General features: G+C 41.4%; 1 protein-coding gene and 1 pseudogene across 1 annotated transcript; one reads left to right on the forward strand and one right to left on the reverse strand.

Annotated features, from left to right (window-relative positions):
• The first annotated feature begins 3,635 nt into the window (after positions 1-3,635).
• On the forward strand, positions 3,636-9,092 carry LOC101392853 (single-stranded DNA-binding protein, mitochondrial pseudogene; annotated as a pseudogene).
• An 8,627-nt stretch (positions 9,093-17,719) lies between these two features.
• Positions 17,720-22,325, reverse strand: LOC101392593 (uncharacterized). The gene is given in 4 exon segments (XM_014796861.2): positions 17,720-19,481; positions 19,985-21,525; positions 21,910-21,970; positions 22,175-22,325. Coding segments are annotated over 4 exon segments (1,818 nt in total). The 5' UTR covers positions 22,311-22,325; the 3' UTR covers positions 17,720-19,401.
• Positions 22,326-24,564: the final 2,239 nt, after the last annotated feature.

The raw sequence follows: 24,564 nt of genomic DNA on the forward strand, positions 1-24,564 counted from the left end.
ACCACAAAAGGATTCATGTGTCTGCCAGTGGCTAGCTATCTTTGGGGGAAATTCATTCTTAGGATAGTCTCTAGCAGCTGCCAAGGCTCTCTTTGTCTCAGGGATGGCCCCCTGTTGGCTTCCCTCTGCCTCTGGCTGCCTTTAATGCTCTCCATGGTAGAAGGTAAAATGACTTCTTCAGATGAGTTGATGGACTCACATCTGGGGTAGGGTAAGTTATCTCGGTGTGTACAACTGAAAACTCCCTTCCCCGTCCATCTGGGGTCCTCCCCTCTTTGAGAGGAAGGACTGTTTGGTTGATACGGTGCCCTGCCAGAGTGGGGAAGAGTTGTGAGATTTTAATCAGAATCTGGGAACCGGTTCACTGGTGCCTCATTTTTCTGTGTCTGTGTCTGTCCATCTCTGTGTGTCAGAATGGGGAATGCGCCATCTGTCCCCAAGTGGAGGCCCTTGGGGCTAATTCTGAATAAATGGTCTAATTATAGTTATGAGCCCATGTCTAAGAAAAAGATGGTTTTCTACTGTAATGCTGCCTGGCCACAGTATTCTTTAGAATCCAGCAAGCACTGGCCAGTTAATGGCTCACTGGATTATTATATAATCTTGCGGTTAGAATTGTTTTGTAAAAAAACTGGGAAAGATGATGAAGTTCCTTATGTACAAGCCTTTATACTGCTGTACCAAGATGAAAAAAGGGAACGGAAGGATTTCCTTATGGTACAGAGAGCAAGAAGGAACCAAAGGGGTCTGTTATACAGGACACTAGAGCACGGAAGGAACAAAAGGGGTCTGTTATACAGGACATTAGAGAAGACGATGATGTAATGTGTTACAAACCCTTAACCCCTCCGTTGCACAGGATCAGCCCTTGCAGCCGCCCCCCTGGTGCCACCACCCCTGGAGGCGCCCTCAGTACCTGAGGCAGATGCTCCCCCCTCCTATGAGGGGAGAACTGAAATGGGCCGCAGAGTCTTGGGTTATATTTCACCCTCCCTGACTAGACAGGGAACCCAGTTTGGCCAGGGACCCCCGCTGGAGCAGGGCGATATCCGTTATGACAGTGTCCAGTGGGGGTTAATGCCCAGGGACAACCTGCCGGATTCATATGGATGCACAGCCCCGTCTCTACCTCTGATTTATTTAATTGGAAAAATAATAATCCTCCTCACCAGGAGGGTCCCCTGTGGATGACAGAACTGTTCTCTTCCATCTGTGCCACCTCTCACCTGTCATGGGCAGATGTTCATATTTTAATGAATATGCTCCCAACAGGACATGGAAAGAGATTGATAATAGACAAAGCAGAAAAGAAGCTCACTGGCTGCATCTAGAGGACCCTGCTGGTACATGAGGCTAACACAGCTGTCCTGATATTTGAACCAGCCTAGGATCCTAGCGAGGCTGCAGGGAGAGTCAGACTAGAACACTACAGCGATGTATCTTCACAGGCCTGAGAACCGGGGTCCCTAAGCAAAAGAGCCTAAATAAAATCCAAGAAATTCAGCAACAATCGATGAAGACCCCTCTGAGTTCCTGGAGAGGATTTATCAAGCTTATAGGCGCTATACAGATGCAGATCTGGAAGCCCCCAAAAATCTTAGAATGGTTAACATGACTTTTATAGGACAAAGTGCTCCAGAGCTCAAAAAAAGTTGCAAAAACTAGACAGAGCATTAGGGATGAATCCTTCCCAGCTTACAGATATTGCCTTTAAGGCATACAATAACAGAGAACATCAGATGAAGCAAGAAGATGCCAAAAGGAATGCTGCTTTCCTGGCTGCACCCTTGAGCTGATGGAATTCAAACCATCTGAAAGGAAAACCAGGCCAGTCAAAGGGAGGTAAGCGTCCCCTGGGGAAAAACCAATGTCTTATTGCAAAGAGAAAGGACATTGGAAAAAGGAATGCCCCGAGAAAGGAAAGGAAAGTACTAACAGTATGAGAAAAGCGGCCCAGATGGTCGAGAGGGGGCACTATTCTGATGAGGGTTGAAGAGGCCCAGGGGCTCCTCCAGACTTTTAACACTCCATCCTGATTTCCCCACAGGAGCCCTGGGTACAAACGACAGTGGGGAACGAGCTGATTGACTTCTTGACGCTGGTGCCACCTATTCTGTTCTGAACACTAAATTAGCAAAGAAAATGACAAGATTGACCCCAGTCAGTGGAGTATCTGGTGAAATCCAAGATTGTTCATTTCTAGAACCCCTAGAGTGCCAGGTGGGGGATTTAACCCTGAAACAGTTTTCTGTATTTGCCAGAATGCCCCACCCCACTTCTGGGTCGAGACTTCTGTAAACTGAACGCACAATAACCTTTGCTCCAGGACAACGTGGTGCACAAGCCTCTCCGGAGCAGTCCCTGAGTTTGCAGATGCTTCGCTGGGACCTCGGAGTCAGAACCAGAACTGTTACCACTGAAATCTACGAGAAGGTAAGGCCCGACGTGTGGGCAAACGGGACCCAGGGGAAAGCAAGGAATGCCCCGCCAGTACGGATACCCTTAGAGGAAAAGAAGATAAAGCCCATCTGAAACAGTATCTGCTAAAACAGGAGGCTCAAAAGGGCATACAGCCTTTCAAAAGGTTTTCAGAGGCAGGATTAATCAGACCCTGTCAGCCTCCATATGACACCCCTATTCTCCCCGTGAAGAAGCCAAATTCTAATGGACGTCGCTTCATTCAAGATCTGCGTGCCATAAATGAGGTGGTTCAAGATTTGCACCCTGTGGGGCCCAGTCCTTACACCATGTTAACAAATATACCAGAAGAATATGGTTGGTTTTCAGTATTGGCCTTAAACTATGCATGTTTTTGCGTATTGTTAGCAGAGGAAGCCCAACAATTGTTTGCATTTGAAAGTCATGACTCAGACACTGAGACAACTCAACAATATTGTTGGACTGTCCTCCCCCAGGGGTTTAAGAATTCTCCTACTTTATTTGGGGAAGCATTGGTCAGAGATTTAAGTCATCTAAGACTACAAGAGGAACTGTTGTTACAATATGTGGATGATTTGCTAATAGCAGGCCCCACTTAGGAACAGTGTCTGGCAACACAATTAAAACTTTAAATTTCTTAGCAGAATGTGGGTATAAGGTCTCCCAGAAGAAAGCCCAGATTTATAAACAAAAGGTCGCACAGCTGGGATTTACCATTTCCAAGGGACAAAGAGAGTGGTTGCCAGATTGGAAGAAGGCAAGAGCCTGCTTGAGTCCTCCCAGAACTCACCAACAATTGTGAGGCTTTTCAGGAATGGCAGGCTTCTGTCGACTTTGGACTCCTAATTATGGGCTCATGGTAAAACCCCTGTATGAGGCTCTGAAAGGTTTAGATTCAGAACCTTTGGACTGGACTACAGAGTGCCAGCTGGCATTTGACACTATTAAGGCCAAGCTGACCCCAGCCCCAGCCTTAGGACTGTCAACCTGGACAAGCCCTTTAGTCTCTGTGTGCATGGGAGACAAGGCATAAGTCTGGGAGAATTAACTCAACAAGTGGACCAGCCTCTAGGCTGGTGGCCTATTTCTCTAAACAATTGGATCAATTGGTGAAGAGATGGCCCCCGTGCCTCTGGGCAGTAGCAGCCACATGTGACATTCTTCAAGAGGCTGAGTTAACTCTAGGCCAACCCAGCATGGTATATGTACCCCACCACGTCCTCACATTACTGGAACAGAAAGGCGGATACTGGCTCCCCTCAGGAAGGATGGGTGGATACCAAGTCATCCTTCTGGACAATCCACATGTCAGGTTACAAGTCACTTCAACTCTAAAACCGGCCACCTTGCTTCCCAATGAAGCCTCACAAGCTTTGGAGCATGACTGCTTACAGGTTATAGAAACGGTTTATTCCAGCCGGCCAGACCTGAAAGACCAGCCATTAGAAGATCCCGAACTGGAACTTTTCACACATGGTAGTAGCTTCATGGGCCAAGGTAAGAGGCATGCTGGGTATGCAGTTGTAACCTTACAGAAAGCCCTGGAAGCTAAGGCATTACCCCCAGGGACTTCATCCCAGAGGCTGAAATCATTGCCCTCTCCAGAGCACTACTTTTATCAAGAGGAAAAAGGATGAATATCTATATAGATTCCCAATATGCATTTTCAGTGGTCCATGCCCATGGAGCAGTCTGGAAAGAAAGGGGGCTTCTAGCTGCTGACAGAAAAGAAATTAAACATGCTCCAGAGATATTACAATTATTAGAGGCAATCTATGAACCTTCTGCGGTGGCTGTAACACATTGCCCCGGCCACCAAAAGGATGAAACCTCCATAGTGAAGGGAAATTGACTGTGATCACGAGCAGGTTAAGGGCTGCTGCCACCTCTTCCTGCAGTCGCCCCGGGGCGCACTCCCTCTTTCAGGGCTCAGCTGTGCTGTGGGTGCTGGCGCAGGCCTGGAGTTCGCCTGCCCCGGTGGGCCACAGACTCTGCTTGCAGACCGCAGGCTGCTGTGCTCGGTGGGCACGGCTTCTCGTGTGGACCCAGCCAGGGCCCTCCTTGGGGTCACAGGGGCACAATGGGCTCCCTCCCTCGCCTGGAAAGTGAACACGAGTGGGTTAAGGATGGCCACTGCCTCTTCCTGCAGTCGCCCCTGGGCGCACTCACTCTTTCAAGGTTCAGTTCTACTATGGGCACTGGCACGCACTGCAGAATCCACTTGCAGAATGGAAGGGTGCTGTGCTTGGTGGGCGTGGCTTCTCATGTGGACCCAGTCAGGGCCACTCCTTGGGGCCACAGGGGCATGGTGGTCTCCCCCCTCACTGGGAGAGTGATCACCAGTGGGCTAAGGGCTGCCACTGTCTCTTTCTACAGTTGCCGCAGGGCTCATTCCATTCCCACTTGCGGGGTGCTCATACCAGGCTTGAAAGCAATCCTGTGCGTGCACAGGGCTGTCGGGGGGTAGGGAGTTCCCAGCTATCTCCACCACTTCCCAGAGGGTCAGTCCTTCCACCCTCAGATGTATAGCTGCATGTGTCTCTCAGGCGTCCTGTTGTTCTGTGTAAGCGTCTTCTGTTGGTCAATGAATGTCCATTTAGTTGTAGTTCAAAAGGGGCAGAGACAAAGGGAACAGCTCACTGCCATGTTGGAGACACTTGTTTCTGTTGTGAGTGTGACTCACCTTAGTTTTCTCCCCTTGGTTTTGTACTGATCTTCAATGTCATGATCTTTCCATTTTTTTCCCTAAAATGCAGACTCAGAATAATGATTCCAAAGTATTAGAAATTATAGAAAATTTATTAAATTCTATGTCCATGATGAGCTGTGACCATGCTCAGTTATTTACCAATATCCTCCCTTTCCACTTTCCACATCTTGGAACAACACTGATGAACAACAAACACTTGTTTCCTAATTGATGAAGTTAATGTAAGTTGTCATCCTTACCTGTTGAGGCCAGGTTACTGAAGGTTTCATGCATTATATCCTCCGAAAGTTTCTCATGTAAGGAATCCTTTAAAGCCCACTCCTCCACAATGAAGTTCACAACCGAGTCCTCAATGACCACTGAGTCCTAAAAAATCCCAAATATGTGTGCAGTAGGATGCATGAAACTGACAGCACTAGACATCTATACTCCATTTATAGAAAGGTTATGATGATTCTGTCATATCCAAACATTTATTCTATGACTTGATCATCAGAAACTTACTCTCTGTCCACACTTAGTTTCTCATAAATTTAACACCATCATTAAAACATGAAAATAATTTATATATTTTTACTGTGATCAATTACGTCTTATTTCTCTGTAATGTCAGGATCCAGAGCATGTTGGGAAATGACAGAAATGCTATGCAAATAAAAAATAATCATGTTAAGACCATCAATACTTTGTGAGACAAATTCTTTCATCTTCTTCCTTATTACCCATCAGTTACATTACAGCACTCCATGAGGCAGAGGGTCAAATCTGCATGAGATTGTAATAAATTAAAACATATCAAAGAACTAGATTCATTTTCTTCTATTCCCATCACCAAATATGAGAGTCCAAAAGGCCTGGGGAAGTGAAGCTTTAATCAAAGGCAGCTGACCATATCATCCTCAAGTATTCTAAGCCATTAGAAGTAATCAAATGCCACTGGTTAAATATAAGTATTTTTGTCAAGAAGCATTCTTTTTAATATGTGTAATATTTATCCCAGATTCAGCTCTTCCTTTCTCTCTATGATTTGAAGGGGCTAGAAGTTTGTTTGGAACTTAGCACTCACACAAGAAGAGGAAAGCATGGCAACTTAAGACTAAAAAATTGCTATACTCATGTGTCACAGGATGGCTTCCAGACAAATTTTAGGACACACAGTGAGATAATAATGTGCCATAAGAGCTCTTTCTGGTCAAATCCTAACAGTGTACCCTGGGCCTTGCTGCCTCTAAGGAACAGTTTAAGAGTGCAGATTGCAAGGGAGTTCATTTCCACAAAGGTCTGATAGTCAATTTAGCCAAGATTATAGAATACATATAGATTCAACAGTGCTTTCTTCCAAAAGAACATAAAATCTCCATTATCCAACTTCAAGAGGAAGTGTTTCCCAACTAGTCACTCTAGATGATGCCCTGCCAACTTCTGATCTTGCCCTTAAGGAACTTAGAAGCAGTCATTCTTGATCTCCTGAGAAGAAAATGAACAAGCTTGAAATGAACAACTCTTCTTAGATACATGAGAGCCTAGAGGTCATAGGGCAAATCAGTGTCTCCAAAATTGGGAAAGAGAAAAGAAAGATGATATTTTGTAATATGTCCCAAATATTCTGTTCTTGACAAGGCCTATACTCAAAAAAATCTACTTCACCAGAGTCTAATGCAAAGATAGAAAGGACAAAAAAGACAGAACTCAATATCCATGAAGTCTAGAACATAGAACAACCTTCTCTAACAGAAGGTTTAAAATACATATAATGGGAATACCTGAAGGAAAAGAAAGACAGAAAGAAACAGAAGAAGTAAGTAATAATCACTGAAATTTCCTAAAAGTAATAATAGATGACAACTGTAGATCTAGGAAACTAGAAAACACCAAACATAAAAACACATTAAAAATGTGCACCCAAGTACATCAGATTCAAATGGGAGACAAATCTAAGACAAAGTGAATATATTGAAGGAAGCCAGAGGGGAAATCAGACCTCAGGTACAGAAAAAGATTAACATTAAATTGGATTTGTTTTCAGAAACCGTGGAAGCAAGAATAGAGTGGAGTAAAAAAAGTTGTTTTTTTTTTTTGGCTGAGGAACATTCACCCTAACATCTGTTGTCAACTTTCCTCTTTTTGTATGTGAGCCACTGCCACAGCATGGCTACTGATGAGTGGTGTAGGTCCATACCTGGGAACTGAACCTGGGCCACCGAAGTGGAATATGCTGAAGTTAACCAGTAGGCCAGCGGAACTGGCCCACAATATTTAAAGTTTTTAAGTTAAAAAAACTCTCCCCTAGAATTCTGTGTCAAGTGAAATTGTCCTTCAAAAGTAAAGGAAAAATAAGAAGTTTCTGTGACAAAAATGTAGGGAATTTGTCTTTCGTACACCTACTGTGATTAGAACATTCAAAAATTCATCAGAAAGAATGTGAATAATAAAGGTGGAGGATTAGCAAAGGAATAAATGAAGGTAAAATATCTTTGGTATTTCTCATCAAAATTAACAAAACACAGGACACTTAAAAAATAATATTAACAACAACGTAGGGCCAGTCCCGTGGCTTAGCGGTTAAGTGCACGCACTCTGCTACTGGCGGCCCAGGTTTGGATCCCGGGTGCGCACCGATGCACCACTTCTCCGGCCATGCTGAGGCCACGTCCCACATACAGCAACTAGAAGGATGTGCAGCTATGACATGCAACTATCTACTGGGGCTTTGGGGGAAAAAAAAAAGGAGGAGGATTGGCAATAGACGTTAGCTCAGAGCCGGTCTTCCTCAGCAAAAAGAGGAGGATTAGCATGGATCTTAGCTCAAGGGCGACCTTCCTCACAAAAAACAACAACAACAACAACAACAACAACAATGTATTTGGTAATGATAAGCTTATGGATAACTGAAATAAACGATGTCAGGAAGGGAGTGGCCTTCTGTATATTAAATAATTTTTTAAAATGTAACTGGGGTGTCAGGACATCAAACTATGTGTAGGGCAATGGACCATCCACTGTTTGTGAGCCCTTTTATTCGATTTATATATGTCTTGAACGTCAAATGAATGTCCACAAAGGAGAATGTTGTTAATGTAACATCACACCTGGACCCCTGGTGCAAGGTAGATGCAGTTCAGATTTTGTCCCCAGAGACTGTGTACAGTGGCAATGGTGTTGAGGTTCCCTGAGGGTAAACAGGTACAGGCATTCCTCAGAGATATTGTGGGTTGGGTTCCAGTCCACCACAATAAAGCAAATATTGCAATAAAGCAAGTCACACAAATTTTTTGGTTTCCCAGTGGAAATAGAAGCTATGTTTAGGGGTTAGAGCATCAGGAAAGTCTAAAGACTAGATTATAAGAAGAGAAAATAGAAGCCATCTTTCACAGACCTGTATTACAGGTTCTTCCTCAGTTTGTAAGATGAGTCTGAAGTAGCGAGCAGCTTGATTCTCACAGGATCTCTGAATCGTGCGCAGTTACTTGGACGAGTGGGTCAGGACCCTGTCATGGGACAGGCGGAAGGAAAACACCCAGTGACAGTATTTTCTCTAGAAGCAAATGAGATGTGGCGATCAGGGGAAAGTGAAGCTCACCAAATGGGTGATGTCAGTCAAAAGACAACATGGCCCAGAATTTCAGTATTTGAGCCAGGTCTTGGAGGTGTGGCATATGTGAGAAAGGGGTCTCAGACTGATGTGGAAGGGAAAGTAGACTATGGAGAACACAAGGATAAAAATAATGTGAGGTGACAAGCCACAACACTCGGTGGTAACATTCTATTTCTGAGTGACCAGACAGAAGAGAAGGCATGGAGTGGACGATTCTTCTTTGGCCTTTCTTTGGTACTCATATACAAATCATTTATAGTCTTTATAGTTTTTAAGGACAAGAATTAAAATATTCTTTTATATATAAAAAAGTTATGTTTACACTATCCTGTAGTCTATTATGTGTGCAATGACGTTATCTCTAAGAAAGCAATGTACATTCCCTAATTAAAAACTACTTTATTGCTAAAAAAGGCTAACCATCATCTGAGCCTTCAGTGTGTCATGATCATTTTGCTATGGAGGGTCTTGTAAAAATAAAGTATCTGCAAAGCACAATGAAGTGAAGTGCAATAAGACAAGGTCACCTGTAAAGGTGTATCCTGTCCCTTCAGAAGGGAAGGCCAACTGCAGCCGAGAGGCTGTGGACACAGCACTGAACAGAACAGACTGAGCCGAATCTGAGAGAGCAGAATGTTTACCAGGTGCTGAGTGGGTGGAGTCAGTAATTTCCATAACGTTGGGGACAGGGTATAGGGCTCTATTTGGTGTGGCCACAGCCTCCAGGTTGCAGTAATCCACTGGAGGTGTCATTCATTCCTTCTAGACTTAAGAACAGGCCAAATTCAGCTGTTCAAAGTAGAAACTGGGGATAATCACTTCTCCCTAAGTGGGTTTCTTACAACAGTTTTCAATCCTTGAAGGCTCTGTTTAATCTCCACTGGGCCATATTATCTAATGTAACTAAGGGGTGAAGACCAAGTAGTCCCATTTTGGGAAGTCAATTTGGAAGGAGTGAAGACTTAATTTAACTGAATTTTAATTTATGAATTGTTGACTCAGAGCTTTCCTGCTCGCTATGGGATATTTTAGAACAATGGGTCCTGTGAGGCATGGCAAAGAGTTCTGATGGTTAAGGTGAAGTATACCAATCTGGCCTCTGCATTATATTCAGGAACTTCCCTAAGATTGTGGGGTCCTTTGCTGAAATTTACTGAGGTCCCAGCCAGGTGTAACTGTAATTTGAGACCTAGCATTGAGTAACTGCATGAAGGGTTGTGATTTATTGCATTACAGGAGATGGTACCATGAATTCAAAATGTATTTTTTAGAGGCTCAGAAGCCAAAGAGCTCCCTTTCATCTTTGTCGTTGTGTCAAACCTTTTAGTATATTTTGGATTTCCAATTGGGTCACATTATGGACATTTATTTCAGTACCTTTATCCTCTTGTTCCTTCTCTGGTATCCTTCCCTGTTCTGTATTTCAGGTCACTGGATATACTTTGGGGGATGGGGTGTCCTCTGTGTCCTGGTATTTATACATTTCTCTTCCAGAGCACCTCACATCAGTCTGATCAGAGTTAGGAGCCTCCACCATAACAACTAGTTGTTTTATAGAGTTTAAGGTCTCCAGTCTTCAATCCAGTTTGACTGATCCCTTGGCTGTGCCACACAGGTGCCATGGCTGTTATCACCTATAACCCCAAAGGTCATGGTCTTTGTTGCAGGAGAGGCAGGGGCAGCAGCATCAGAGGGCCTTAAGGGTCCTGGTGAGCCCTCTGCCATCAGGAGTGCAGACTCTACCCATCTACTGGCTGCCTTTCCCTGTCTCTTTTCTTTCTCACTTTCTCTCTGAAATAACAGCTCTTTAAGGAGTGACTATCTGATGGGCTCACCTCATTCACAGGGTATAGCCACCCTCTTACTCCCCTAAGACATGCCCCTGATGTCGGGGCAAAGCCAGCCTCAATCACAGCTTCACTCTTAACACAGATTCCAGCCAAGACATCAACCAAGGACCACTGTAATGAGTATGAGCTCATTCTCGTACTCCTGTGCCCAAAGGACAAGGAATTATGGACGCTGCCAACTCAGAGTCCTCTGTATATAGAACCAGGCGTGGTGGGTGAACAGTGCACACAGGGCAGCACAGCTCACAGGAGGAGCTGCCCAGCAAGCAGCAGCTCACAGTGCAGGAGCCTCCAGGCTTTCTCATCAGCCCGTCCAGACAAGAAGGCCTAGGGGAAAGGGAGGGGTGAGGCTTAAGTGTTCAGAAGCCAAACACCAAATATGTGGACCCTGGATACTCATTATATAACCACAGGCCCTGCAGGACCAGTTCAACTGACCCTTATCAACAGAGTAATTAAGAGTGGTTTTCAGCGACTGAGACCCCTTGTCCTGTTCAGGCCAGTTGAGACCACCAACCCATCAACTGGGCCTGTGCAAATGCTGGACAAGTGACCTTTTTGACGTCAAGGAGCTATAATCTTCACGCTTAGATCATAGTATTTCTGCCATTTTGTGAATATGCATCCTATGAAGAGGAATGAAGCTTGACTACACTTGCACAGATCATCAGTTACCTCCCTTCTCCTTACCTCCAGTCATCTATTCCCAGACTTCAGACCACCTTGCCACCTATCCCATAAATATCACTGAGTCCTGATTTATAGGGACACGGATCTGAGATTGATTCTCCCACCTCCTCACTTGGCTGCCTTGTGATTAAATCCTTACTCTTTGCAAACTGATTATGATGGTGATTGGCATAATAGTGCAGTGGGCAAAACAAACCTGGTGTGGTTAACAATTACAACAACAAACGGGTAAGCAAAATAGAAATTCACACTGGCTTGTTTTTATATAAAGAAACACTAAGAGGGTGATGAAGCAGTGATCAAAACTGGTCCTTTGAGGGGGGCTGGAGTGAGAGCAGAGGAGTGGGGCAGGACGTGCAGGCAGGGAGTCTCCTTAAGTTAGTTTCCTCTTTTAGGAAGTTTTTTGAAACTTCCTATACATTATTCATTTTAAATAAGGAGATAAATTTATATACACCATATTTTCCTATGCTTGATCATTATTTCTAATTTTTGCATTGTAAAATTAATTTCATATTAACTTCTCTACATAGGAAAGCACTGAAAAGTTTATTCCTTTCAACACTAATGTTTATGAAACTGCAGACAATAAAAATTTACATATTTCTTTCTAACTAAAAGGACAGGGGCATTACAGTTTGTCTCTCCACTATATTTCACACTAGGGATATTTTCAGGAATTGGTAGCATACTATAATGCATTCAGGGTTTCAAATTTAACACTGAACTGGACTGAGAATTTCAGATTCCCATAAGCTTTGAAGTGTTTTGCTCATATCAATGAAATAAATTCAATTGCTTTTCTTCACATCCATTAAAATAGGTATTCATCTGACTTACAAATACTATACTTTCAAATGTCAAAGTTCTCTAGGGACAGACACTATAAAAGCTGACTTAAAAATGGAAAAAGCACCTGAGAATTTAAATACACCCATCTCACATCTTGAGGTTCTCTTGTTTAATAAAACTGACATTCTATTTGGTTCCACAATTTTCTTGCCTTATATCGTATCTCTCAATCAACTTATATTTTAAGAATCCAAGTGCTAATGGAAACTGGAATCAAAGGGCTACAATCTTCAAATGATAAAGGAATCCAAAGACAGAAACATGAATATTCAAATCAGCTCATAGAAGCAGCCTGCTTGCCTACAGTTCAGAAGGAAAACCCACGTCCAGAAAGGTGACCATATTCCTAGACTTGGGGTCTATACACCCTCGTTTGAGACAGAACCCCTGGAGTGGGTCAGTCCCTGGTGAAGGAGGGTAGACACACTGGAGCAGCCACAGGGATGAACTCTGGGGGCTCCACACGCCCTCCCCTCTCCTGTGAGCATGGAAGCACTGCCTCCCCCAGGCTTCCCTTCTCACAAGTGAGGAAACTCCCAGCCTGATACAATTTAATGTTCTGACCCAAATGAACACCCAAATTCATAAACCCTTTGTCCAGGAGACAGAATATCTGATCTTCACAGACTTCTCACTGTGCACAAATGACACTCTCAGAGCACCTACAGTGTGGATGCCAAACTCAAACATAATATGTCAATAAATGTCCAGGCCTAAGGAACCATGACCACAACCTCAGAAAGGGCATCACTCCCCACCCCCATGTGCACGTGCACCCCCAGCTTTCCAGGGCTCTGCAGCTCCTCTCAGTATAGAGGCTCCTTCCATGGGGGGTGTGAGCAGTAGGACACCTGCAGGGAGAGGCTCCCCAGGACCAACAACTGGGCCTTCAAGTCCTTCCCTGTGCAGGCCCAAGGGGGCCTTAGCTTGGGTCAATGACTACAGGGTCTGCTCCCCTCTGGAGTTTCTTTGAAACACCATCGATATTTTAAATAAGACAAACTTGGTGTTTGAACAATCCAGCAAAATCACTTAAAACCCATCCTTTATGTGAAAAGGAGGGAAGAAAAATGTAAGGTACTTTTACTAGTTCAACCAGAAAATCCCAAATATCTATTTCTTTCGGAAAAAAAGATGTTAATTATTATTTCCATGGCAAGAATTTGGTTTGTAAATAATTAATCATACTTGCACACTTGTGGTCTGCATGTCTAAGCCCTGGAATTTCATTTGAAAACACCCAAAAGTAAACACAGACCTCAGAAACTTACTACACACATTCAGGGGAAGAAAGAGTGAAGTCCGAATTCTTAGCAAATGGAATGTAATACAGGAATATTTTGTTTTTTGTAATTCACCTCTTCCTTGCTAGTTTGGAAATATTTTATACTGTCTTTCAAACTCTACTGATTAAATACCTTTTAACCCTATTGAAAAACAGAGACTTAAAAAAGTGAGTATATCTTTTCAAGGTCACAAACAAGGGGCAAGACTGACAGATCACCCAGGAAAGTTTCTCAAGAGGAACCTCCACCCAAAGGACTTCCCAGAGGATGTCTGTGCCCAGAAAGATCTTGGGGGAAGAGGCACGAGTATTTTATGCAACATAGTTCCAAGTGGTTATTTTATGATGACTTCTAATATAAAATATCCAGACAAATATAATCTTTAAAAAAGAGCCATCCATGGTGCTGGGGAATAATAAACAGTTAAAATACTAGGTCTCTTTGATACACCAGAGAGAATGAATAGTTGATAATGATGCAGTGAATTGGAGATGGGAAGTTGGCTTGGGAAGGTAGGGAGGGATCTGGAAATTAAGAGACTTATTGTCAGTCCTAAGAAGAGCTAGGCTGGGAGGACAGGGTCATGGATTTGAGACGCTGCTCCCCAAAAGTTTGGAAAACTCAAGAGAAAACAGGTGCCCCCAGGGCAGAAAGGAGGCAGTGGGGAATCCACAGACCACAGCTCCTCCCACACAGGAATTCTGAAGACTGAGTCACCATTTCTTTCTTATCTAGGGAATTCTCTATTGCTAACATGATTACGTGGAGTTTGACTAATCAATCTGATCCAGTCTTTGCTCAGGAGTGGCCTATTTGATCTAGAGGAGGAACACAGCAACTCTGCCGTAGATCCAGTGGACCCCATCAGGTTTGGTGGAGGATACTGTTCATAAAGTATATGCTCTCCCTGGTCATTCACGTGCTCCCAAGTCACTCCCAAAGTGGCCAATGTGTCTAAAAAGATCACCTCCTCCAGAATGAAACATCTACACTTCCTCCTGTAGATGTGGTATACCAGAAGAGCCATTTTGGGCTCCATCCTGTTAGTACCCATCTCTTTAATGAGAAGTACTCTAGTTAACAAGCCTGATGGGTCCTGCCTTCATGAGCCGAGGCAAAATGGGTGCTGGCTGTGGAAGATCATCAACTCATGCCCTGGGAGGGCTCCCACTTACAAAAATAGTATGTCAGTTGCCAGCAGTGGCTTCTCTAACTTTGTGCTGCACTGGATGAGGAGAATAGTTTCTGGTACAAGAATGACTTGGGCAACATGTCCACTGAGAGGTTTAGAGACTCTTGTATGCATAATGGGAGGCTGCTAAAGTCTCTATGGTAAAGGGGTGTGTGAAGGGAGACACTAATGGAAGGGCTGCAATTTCAAAAAAGTCTAGAGCCATTTGTTGCCCAAAGTCTGTCTACTTCTAAGTGTTGTATGAATAAGTAAATAAGCAGATCTGATAATTATATGATGTTTGTGGTTGCTGTGGCTGAGAGAATGTGCTCATGACATGATTTCTACCGCTGCTTCTGTCACCCTGAGCTCACTGCCCCCTTGTGTCACTTCAGAGAGATTTTCCAGAAGGGAACATGTGTGGAATTCTAAAGATATTTCCAAGTAAGCAGGCACAGAGTAGGTTTGAGTTGGGAAATGAACAGCTGGTAATGGTCTGTGGATAATAATGGTAAGAAATGATGCTGATGCACATAAAAGAGGGTGTCCCCAGACAGACCCCACCTGGGAAACATTTTTATGTTTCAGAACCACAGTATTTCTAAAGACCTGCCCATGCACCTCATTTCAACTCAAAGACAGATTCTGGGAGCCTTTTCACTTCACTCCTTGTGATGAGTGTGAGGTGAGGGCAGATGCAATCCTACAGGCTGTTTTCTTGATTAAGACAGGGTTGCAACCAAGAGCTGTTGAGGACTGAATCCTTCTTGCTGAGTCATTTCATTCTTCCTAAGAAGGATCTCACAGTGCTAGAAAGAAGTGTTGAATGCATAAAAATCAAGGTTCAGGAGATTTTAACATTCTCCGAGCATATGAAACTGATTCAGTTATTCATTTTCTATTAATTATATAAATATATATTTTATATAAACTTGAGAATTTTCACAAATGTATACTAATACTGCCATCAAAAGATGGAAAACATGCCATCACCAAGAACACTTCCGTGGTACCCATTTGAATGAAACCCCTCCAATATGTAAGTTAACACTGAAAAAATGGAAAAGATTAACGCTTTCTTTTGCTCTTTATTAAACCTTGTAGCTGTTACTGCTGTTTCTCACATTTCCACAACATGTGCTGAATGTCTAGCCATATGGAAGTGAAACCTGTGAACAGCAAAGTTGACAGCAGGGCTTTGTGGATCACTGAAGTTAAGCAATTCCAGCTACTCTTGAGCTGGGATAAAAGACACTCTTGGGATAAAAAGACACTTTCCAATTTCTCCTTTTATACTCAATTAGGATATTACTCAAAATGATACCCTCTCTCTGCAGCTCACCTCATTATTCCTTGGTTTCATAGAGATCACTCTACTCATAGAATACCCTCGGGATGAGCTAGAGCAGTGCAGATGAATGTGACTGTTTCTTTAAATGGGAGGAACTCCATGGTTTCATGGGGTATATGGTTCACACTCAGTCTGTACAGCAGCAACAGAAAATGCCAGACTATCACATTTTAAATAAAGGTAAAATAAAAATCCTCTCAAATGACATTAAAAACAAAAATATACCACAAATTCTTGTGGCTTAAATCAATAGGAAGTGTCAAGTCCCAGATAACAATAATAATGACATCCTCACTCCTACCCTCACAGAACAGATGTATACACATCACAGTCTTCCTATTAGCTCATATTGTTTACTTTTATTCAAAGCTCTTATTTCCATCTTATCAGACAAAGCTTTACCATTTATTAATCATCTCTTTTCCCACAACCATATAAGCACCAGGACTGCAGTCTGTTTCATGCCACTATATCCAAATCCTACTGGGCCTTGTATGTGCTACACTGGGTATATTGCCTCTATAGTGCATGATGTGTGACGGATCTTGAAACATTACCATCAGGAGCATAGTCTCTGAGGAAAAAAGTCTTGACTGGCACAGTGGTCCCCGTCTCACTCCCTTGCTAGGTTTGTATTGTCTCACAATTTACCTAAACTCAAAGGCCTTAGTTGAGTCATAAAGGAGATATTAGAAATATTGCATACTATATTTAGAACTGAATTTACATATTTTAACTGAGGTATTTTATAGTAAACAGTGTCTAATACACCATAGGAAATAAATCAATGTTTTGATAATAAGCAGGAAAGGCAAAAGCTGTCCCATAGGACTGGGAGCTGCCTGCAGTCACTGCAAGGCCAAGTCTCATCCTGCTGAAGAGAAAAATGTCACAAACCTCCCTCATCGAAAGTACACAGTCACCAAGACAAAACTAAAAATATTTTGTAACCATGTCAGTAAAATGGTAAAAGATAAAATTCCACTCATAGGGCTGGCCCCGTGGCTTAGTGGTTAAGTGCGTGCGCTCCACTGCTGGTGGCCCGGGTTCAGATCCTGGGCACGCACCGATGCACCGCTTCTCCGGCCACACTGAGGCCGTGTCCCACATACAGCAACTAGAAGGATGTGCAGCTATGACATACAACTATCTACTGGGGCTTTGGTGGGGGGGGGGAATAAATAAATAAAATCTTTAAAAAAAATAAAAATAAAAATAAAATTCCACTCATAAAAATGACTAATGGTGGCTCCTTACTAAAATACATAAAATGACTAATGGGAAATTCTTACGAGTTAACTTCAGCTCCACTAAATTGTTTTTGCCTTCTAGAAAACAATGATTATATTTCCCAAAGATAAATGTTTACCAAAGAGTGAAGTATACCTCCTCACAGCATTCAATACAGAAAATGACTTTTCTCCTTGACTAGCAATCAAATCAACAAACACATGCTAAAACCTTGTAAGAAATCCTTCTGAGCACCCTGTTATGGTTATATCTCAGTCCTTTATGGTCTGTGGTCATTTTTACTAGAATTCATTACACCCCTCTCTTTGCTACAGGTGCACTCCTGAGGTCACTGGCAAGTGGGCACTGTAAAAACCATGAGTTTTAAGTTTTGGGTGAAGAATGAATGAGAAATTAGTTTCATGACAAAAACTGTAACTGTAAAAGAATAAAAAATGCAGTTTGAGGAAAATCTACCTGAATTTGTATCCACGTGATAAAATTGACTCATAATGTATAATGATTAAATAAAGAAAACTGCAAAGTATATCTGAAAACCCACAATTAAAATGGATTTTAATATATCCTGAGGAAATGAAAATCACATCAGCATACTATGGATTAGAACAGTTGATAAAAATATCAATGAAACAACTACAGAATTTTTCATTTTACAAGGAAATGCACATAATTTCAGTGACATACAATCAAACATTATTGAAAACATACTGAGGGAATATTTTCAGCTACAGATAACAGGAAACACACACAGTCTTCCTGACACGAGCAAGATGATTGTTCTCACGTGGAAGAATTGAGTCAAGGCAGCTGTTGCACAATGCAGCAGAGAAACTCCCAGGTCCTTCTTTTTATGCCCCATTGTACATGACATGGTAAATCGTGAAAACATGCTCACTAGCACTATTAAGAGCACAAGGTGTTTTCTATACAAATTAGACCTTCTACATGTATCACCTAAGGAAGAATCAGAGAATACTCCCAACCACAAAACTGAATTAGTTTCCTGGTGGACACAAGAGGACTTACAGAAAAAATCCTGACTGTAATGGATCTTTGATGTGAAACTTCTGAAAACATCAGTGGAGAATACACCTATAAAAAAATGGAATCCAAACAGCTGGTGGTGGTTTTCAAGATACTCTTGACTAGAAGGGCAAAGAATCCAGAAAATGGGATGGAAGATGGTTTCCTTGAAGCTCCTATGTAACTGTGTCTCTCCCTAGATGGTGGCTCCAAAATCTGCCTAATGCCTTGTTTGCTTCTCCCTTCCAAATCTCATGCAAGTGAGGCTATTGGTGAATTCCAACAAGGAACCATAAAGGGGATGGATTCTTAAAGATCTAGTTCTTAATATTACCCTTATTGACATAACACAACACAGGGTGATGTGTCCAGCTCTAGATTTTGTTATCCTATCACAGGCATCTACTTAATTCAAAGTCTATTCACCAAATACCAGTCAGAAGGAAGGACAAAGAGGAAAGGCCCAAATATAAATATAAGAATTTATAGGAAAGTATACTGTTTGATAAACTTGCCACATACAAAAATTTATTCCAAATTTTTAACAGTATAGCAAATAGAAACAGACTCTTATACCCACCAGCCCAAAAAGGGAGCTTTCTAAAAGAAAGGAACAGTATATATAATGCATTAGTCATATCCAGGAACTGCAATACAAGGCCAGTAAGAAAATCCTGAGAAATACAGTCATTTTTCAATGACATCTCAACACAGAACAATTAAACATTATAAAAAGTTAATGAGAAAATATTATTAACTGAGCCACTACCTAGTAACCTTTATGTAATGTTGATGAAGGATGACTTACAGAATTATCTTACCTCAATAATCATTTCCAAAGGTAATTAACAGAAATTCACAATCCAATGCTGCATTTTAAGAAAGAGCCGTGGTAAACACAATATATTTACAAATTTTATAACAAGCCTTTCATGTTGAAAATTTTCTAGAACACCATACACCAATTAATTCCCATCAAGCTTTCCCATATTATATATATTTATATTTCTTTGTGGTGGGAGTTTCACGTAGAAGGATATAGGTCAACTGAAGTGTTTCCCATGCTGTTTACATTTGAGAGGAGTTTATCAAGCGAGTCCTTTCATGCCTTCAAAAAGAACTGAGATGACAAAAGGCTTTCCCACATTTATATTTTTCCTCTAGTGTGCCTTCTCCCATATCCTCAAAAGTTTTCATGAGAAATACGGGCTTTCCCATTTTCTTGACATTCATATGGTTTTGCTCCAGTGTGAATTCTCTCGTGTTCAAACTGATCTGAGAGTAGTGAATGCTTTACTTCATTTTTTTACATTCATGGGATTCCTCTCCAGTATGAGTTCTTTCATGTATTTGACAATAATCGGGAAAAGTGAATGCTTTACTGCATTTTTGACATTATTTGGGTTTCCATCCTGCATGACTTCTTTCATGTGTTTGAAGAGAACTGGAAGACTTGAATGCATTACTGCATTTTTTATATACATAGGATTTCTCTCCAGTATGAGTTCTTTCATGGTTTTTAACATTACTGGAAAACCTGAAGGCTTTACCACATATTTTACATTCATAGGGTTTCTCTCCAGTATGAGTTCTTTCATGTGTTTTAAGAGAACTTGTACAACTGAATGCTTTATTGCATTCTTTACATTTATAGGGTTTCTCTCCAGTGTGACTCCTTTCATGTATTCGAAATGCACTAGGAGAAAGGAATGCCTTCTCACATTCTTTACACTTATAAGGTCCATCTCCAGTGTGAAAGAACATATGCGATCGAAGGCCAGAGGGATTTATAAAAGTTTTCCCACATTCCTTACATTCATAGGGTTTCTCTCCAGTATGAATTCTTTCATGTATTTGAAGAGAACTAGAAGAAGTGAATGCTTTATTGCATTTTTTACATTCATAGGGTTTCTCTCCAGTATGAGTTCTTTCATGTACTTGAACATTACTGGAAAAACTGAAGCCTTTACCACATACTTTACATTCAAAAGGCTTCCCTTCAATGTGAGTTCTTTCATGGATTTGAAGAGAACTGGGAAAACTGAAGGCTTTACTGCATTTTTCACATTCATAGGGTTTCTCTCCAGTATGAGTTCTTTCATGCACTTGAACATTACTGGAAAACCTGAAAGCTTTACCACATATTTTACATTTATACGGTTTCTCTCCAGTATGAGTTCTTTCGTGTATTTGAAGATAATAAGAAGAAGTGAATGCTTTACTGCATTTTTTACATTCATAGGGTTTCCATCCTGTATGACTTCTTTCATGTGCCTGAAGAGAACTGGAAGAACTGAATGCTTTACCGCATGTTTTATATTCATAGGATTTCTCTCCAGTATGAGTTCTTTCATGTTTTTTAACATTACTGGAAAACCTGAAGGCTTTGCCACATATTTTACATTCATAGGGTTTCTCTCCAGTATGAGTTCTTTCATGTATCTGAAGAGAACTGATATAACTGAAGGCTTTACTGCATTCTTTACATTCATATGGTTTCTCTCTAGTGTGACTCCTTTCATGTATTCGAAATGCACTGGGAGAAATGAATGCTTTCTCACATTCCTTACACTTATAAGGTCCATCTCCAGTGTGAAAGAACATGTGTGATCGAAGGCCTGAGGGATTTATAAAAGTTTTCCCACATTCCTTACATTCATAGGGTTTCTCTCCAGTATGAACTCTTTCATGTATTCGAAGAGAACTGGAAGAAGTGAATGCTTTATTGCATTTTTTACATTCATAGGGTTTCTCTCCAGTATGAGTTCTTTCATGTACTTGAGCATTACTGGAAAAACTGAAGCCTTTACCACATATTTTACATTCAAAAGGCTTCCCTTCAGTGTGAGTTTTTTCATGTATTTGAAGAGAACGGGGAAAACTAAAGGCTTTACTGCATTTTTTACATTCATAGGATTTCTCTCCAGTATGAGTTCTTTCATGTACTTGAACATAACCAGAAAACCTGAAGGCTTTACCACATATTGTACATTCAAACGGTTTCTCTCCAGTGTGAATCCTTTCGTGTCTTTGAAGAAAACTGGGGAAACAGAAGGCTTTCCCACATTCCTTACAGTTATATGGCTTCTCTCCATGTTTTTGATAGTCATATGATTTGTGTTCACTATGGCATCTAATGTGTCTATTAAGGGATGAATAATGCGTGAAGACTTTTCCACATGCACTGCATTCACATGTTTTTTCTCCTGTAGTTTTCCTGTTCAGATTGAGATTTGGAATAACACTGATTTTTTCTCCACACTGACTACCCTCTTCACTTTCACGGAGTCTCTCTACCACATCACTTCTGTAAAAAATGAGAAGCACATTATTGATTTCTTTATTAATGATTTTATATTTGTTATATTTATTCTGATTTATATAAATAGTTTAGGTTTTCTTTCCTGAATTCTCTGAAATTGAATATACTGAATGTTCTGCAAGAGGACTTCACCTTTGTTACTATCCCGTGATATTCCTATATAGTGTTTATTAATACTATGTCCAAGTGAACTCTTTTGCAAAAACTGAATCTCTACATCAAATTACAGAAAGTACATTTGATGGAAATTTTCTAAAACTAGCTAAATTTGAAGCAAGGGTTATCTGTTTTGTTTGCTTCTTTTGAAAATTTCATAATATACCATGATTCTCACTTGAGACACTGTTTTCTATTGTGAGTGTGACTCACCTTAGTTTTCGCCCCTGGTTTTTGTACTGATCTTCAATATCATGATCTTCCCATGTTTTTTCTGAAATGCAGACCCAGAAAGTTGATTCCAAAGTATTAGAAATTATAGAAAATTTTTAGATTCTAAGCCCATGTTGAACTATGACCATTTATAATTTATATACCAACACCCCCCCTTTCCATATTCTACACCTTAGAAGAATGTTGATGGGCAAGAAACACTTGTTCTCTACTTGATGAAGGGAAGGATTGTTCTCATTCTTACCTATTGAGGCCAGGTTCCTGAAGATTTCTGACATCACATCTCTGTAGAGTTTCCTCTGTGAAGGATTCAGTAAAGCCCACTCCTCCGAGGTGAAGTTCACAGCCACATCCTCCATGGCCACTGAGTCCTAAAACATCACAAATATGCATAGAGTACGATGCATAAGACTAAAAGCACTGGACATCCATACTCCATTTGTAGGAAGGTTATGTATGATTCTGTCATCTCCAGACATTTATTCTATGTTGCAATCATCAGAAACTCAGTTTTTCTGTACACACTTCCTCATCAATTTAACAGCATCATGAACACATAGAAATTATTTACACGTTTTTACTGAAATCACAATACATCATATTTCTCTGCAACGGCAGGGTCTAGAGCATGTTGGGAAATCACAGAAATGCCATACATATGAAACAAATATTTTAAAACCGATGGTTCCGGGCCGGCCCTGTGGCTTGGTGGTTAAGTGCGCGCGCTGCGATGCTGGCGGCCCGGGTTCGGATCCCGGGTGTGCATCGAGGCACCACTTCTCTGTCCATCCTGAGGCCGAGTCCCACATACAGCAACTAGAAGGATGTGCAGCTGTGACATACAACTATCTACTGGGGCTTTGGGGGCAAAAAATAAATAAAAAATCTTTAAAACCGATGGTTCCTTGTGAGAAAAATTCTTTCATCTTCCTTTTTACCCACCAGTTACAGCACTCCATTAGGCAAAGGGTCAAATCTGCAAGAGGTTTCAATGAGAACAAAAACATAGCGAAGGGGGCCAGTCAGTGGCGCAGTGGTTAAGTGTGGGCACTTCACTGCGGCAGCCCGGGGTTCGCAGGTTCGAATCCCAGGCATGCACTGATGCACCCCAGTCAAGCCATGCTGTGGCGGCATCCCACATAAAGTAGAGGAAGATGGGCATGGATGTTAGACCAGGCCAATCTTCCTCAGCAACAAAGAGGAGGATTGGCATCGGATGTTAGCTCAGGGCTGATCTTCCTCACACAAAAAATAAATAAATAAAACATAGTGAAGAACAGGAAGCTTTTTTTGTCTAGTCCCATCAACAAACAGAGAATCCAAGAGGTCTCTAGAAATCAAATTTTGAACAAAGCCCAGCTAGCCATATTGTCCTAAAGTATTCCTGGCCATTACAAGGGATCAGATGCAGCTGGCTGAGTGTAAATATTCTTGTGGGGAAGCATTGCTTTTAACTTGTACAATATTTATCAAAAACTCAGTTCTTCCTTTCTATCCCTGTATGATTAGATGAGGTTAGAAAGTTATTTGGAACTTAGAGTTCAGACAAAAGGAGGAAGACATAACAACTTAGGCTGTAAAATCCCTATACTCATGTGCTTAAAGTTATTTACAACCAATTTCAGGTAAGACAAAAATATACCATAAGAGCTCTTTCCAGTCAACTCCTAACACAGCGTACCTAGGGCCTTGTTGCCCTTGGGGACAGGTTAAGAGCTGCAGATAGCAAAGGAGTTCACTGAAGTCCACAAAGGTTTGATGGTCAATTTGGCCATGATTATAGAAAATGTAAAGGATTCAATAGAGGTTTCCTCCCAAAAAGAACATAAAATCTCCATGCTCCAATTTCAAGAGGAAGTGTTTCCTCACCAGTCACTCTAGATGATGCCCTGCCAACTTCTAACCTGACACTTACAGAGCTTAGAAGCTGTCATCTTTGCTCTCACAGGAAGAAAATGAACAAACTTGAACAACTCTTCTCAGATCCATGAGAGCCAGGAGGTCACAGGGTGAATGACTATCTCCAAAAATGAGAAAGAGAAAACACAGTATTTTTTCTCTTACTTTTAAATTATTTTATTCAGATCATATTGGTGTATACCATTGTGTAATTTCAGGTGTGCGTTATTACATACCAATTTCTGTATAGACTACATCATGCTCACCACCAAGAGACTAGTTTTTATTCACCAGCATACATATGTGCCCCTTAACCCCTTTTGCCCAATGCCCCACCCTTTTCCCCTCTGATAACCACTAATCTGTTCTCTTTATTCATGTGTTTATCTTCCACATATGAGTGAAATCATATGATAATTGTCTTTCTCTGTCTGCCTTATTTTGCTTAACATAATACCCTCAACGTCCATCCATGTTGTTGCAAATGGGACAATTTCATCTTTTTTTATGGCTGAGTAGTGTTCCATTGTATATACATACCACATCTATTTATCCATTGACCAGTTGATGGGCACTTGGGTTGCTTCCACAACTTGGCTATTGACAATAATGCTGCAATGAACAAAATGGTTCATAAATCTCTTTTTAATGTTGATGTCATGTTTTTGGATAAATACCAGTAGTGGGATAGCCAGATCATATGGTATTTCTATTTTCATTTTTTGAGAAATCTCC

This window comes from Ceratotherium simum, chromosome 39 (genome assembly GCF_057802395.1).
Source record: "Ceratotherium simum simum isolate JZ-2026a chromosome 39, ASM5780239v1, whole genome shotgun sequence".
NCBI classification, from domain to species: domain Eukaryota; kingdom Metazoa; phylum Chordata; class Mammalia; order Perissodactyla; family Rhinocerotidae; genus Ceratotherium; species Ceratotherium simum.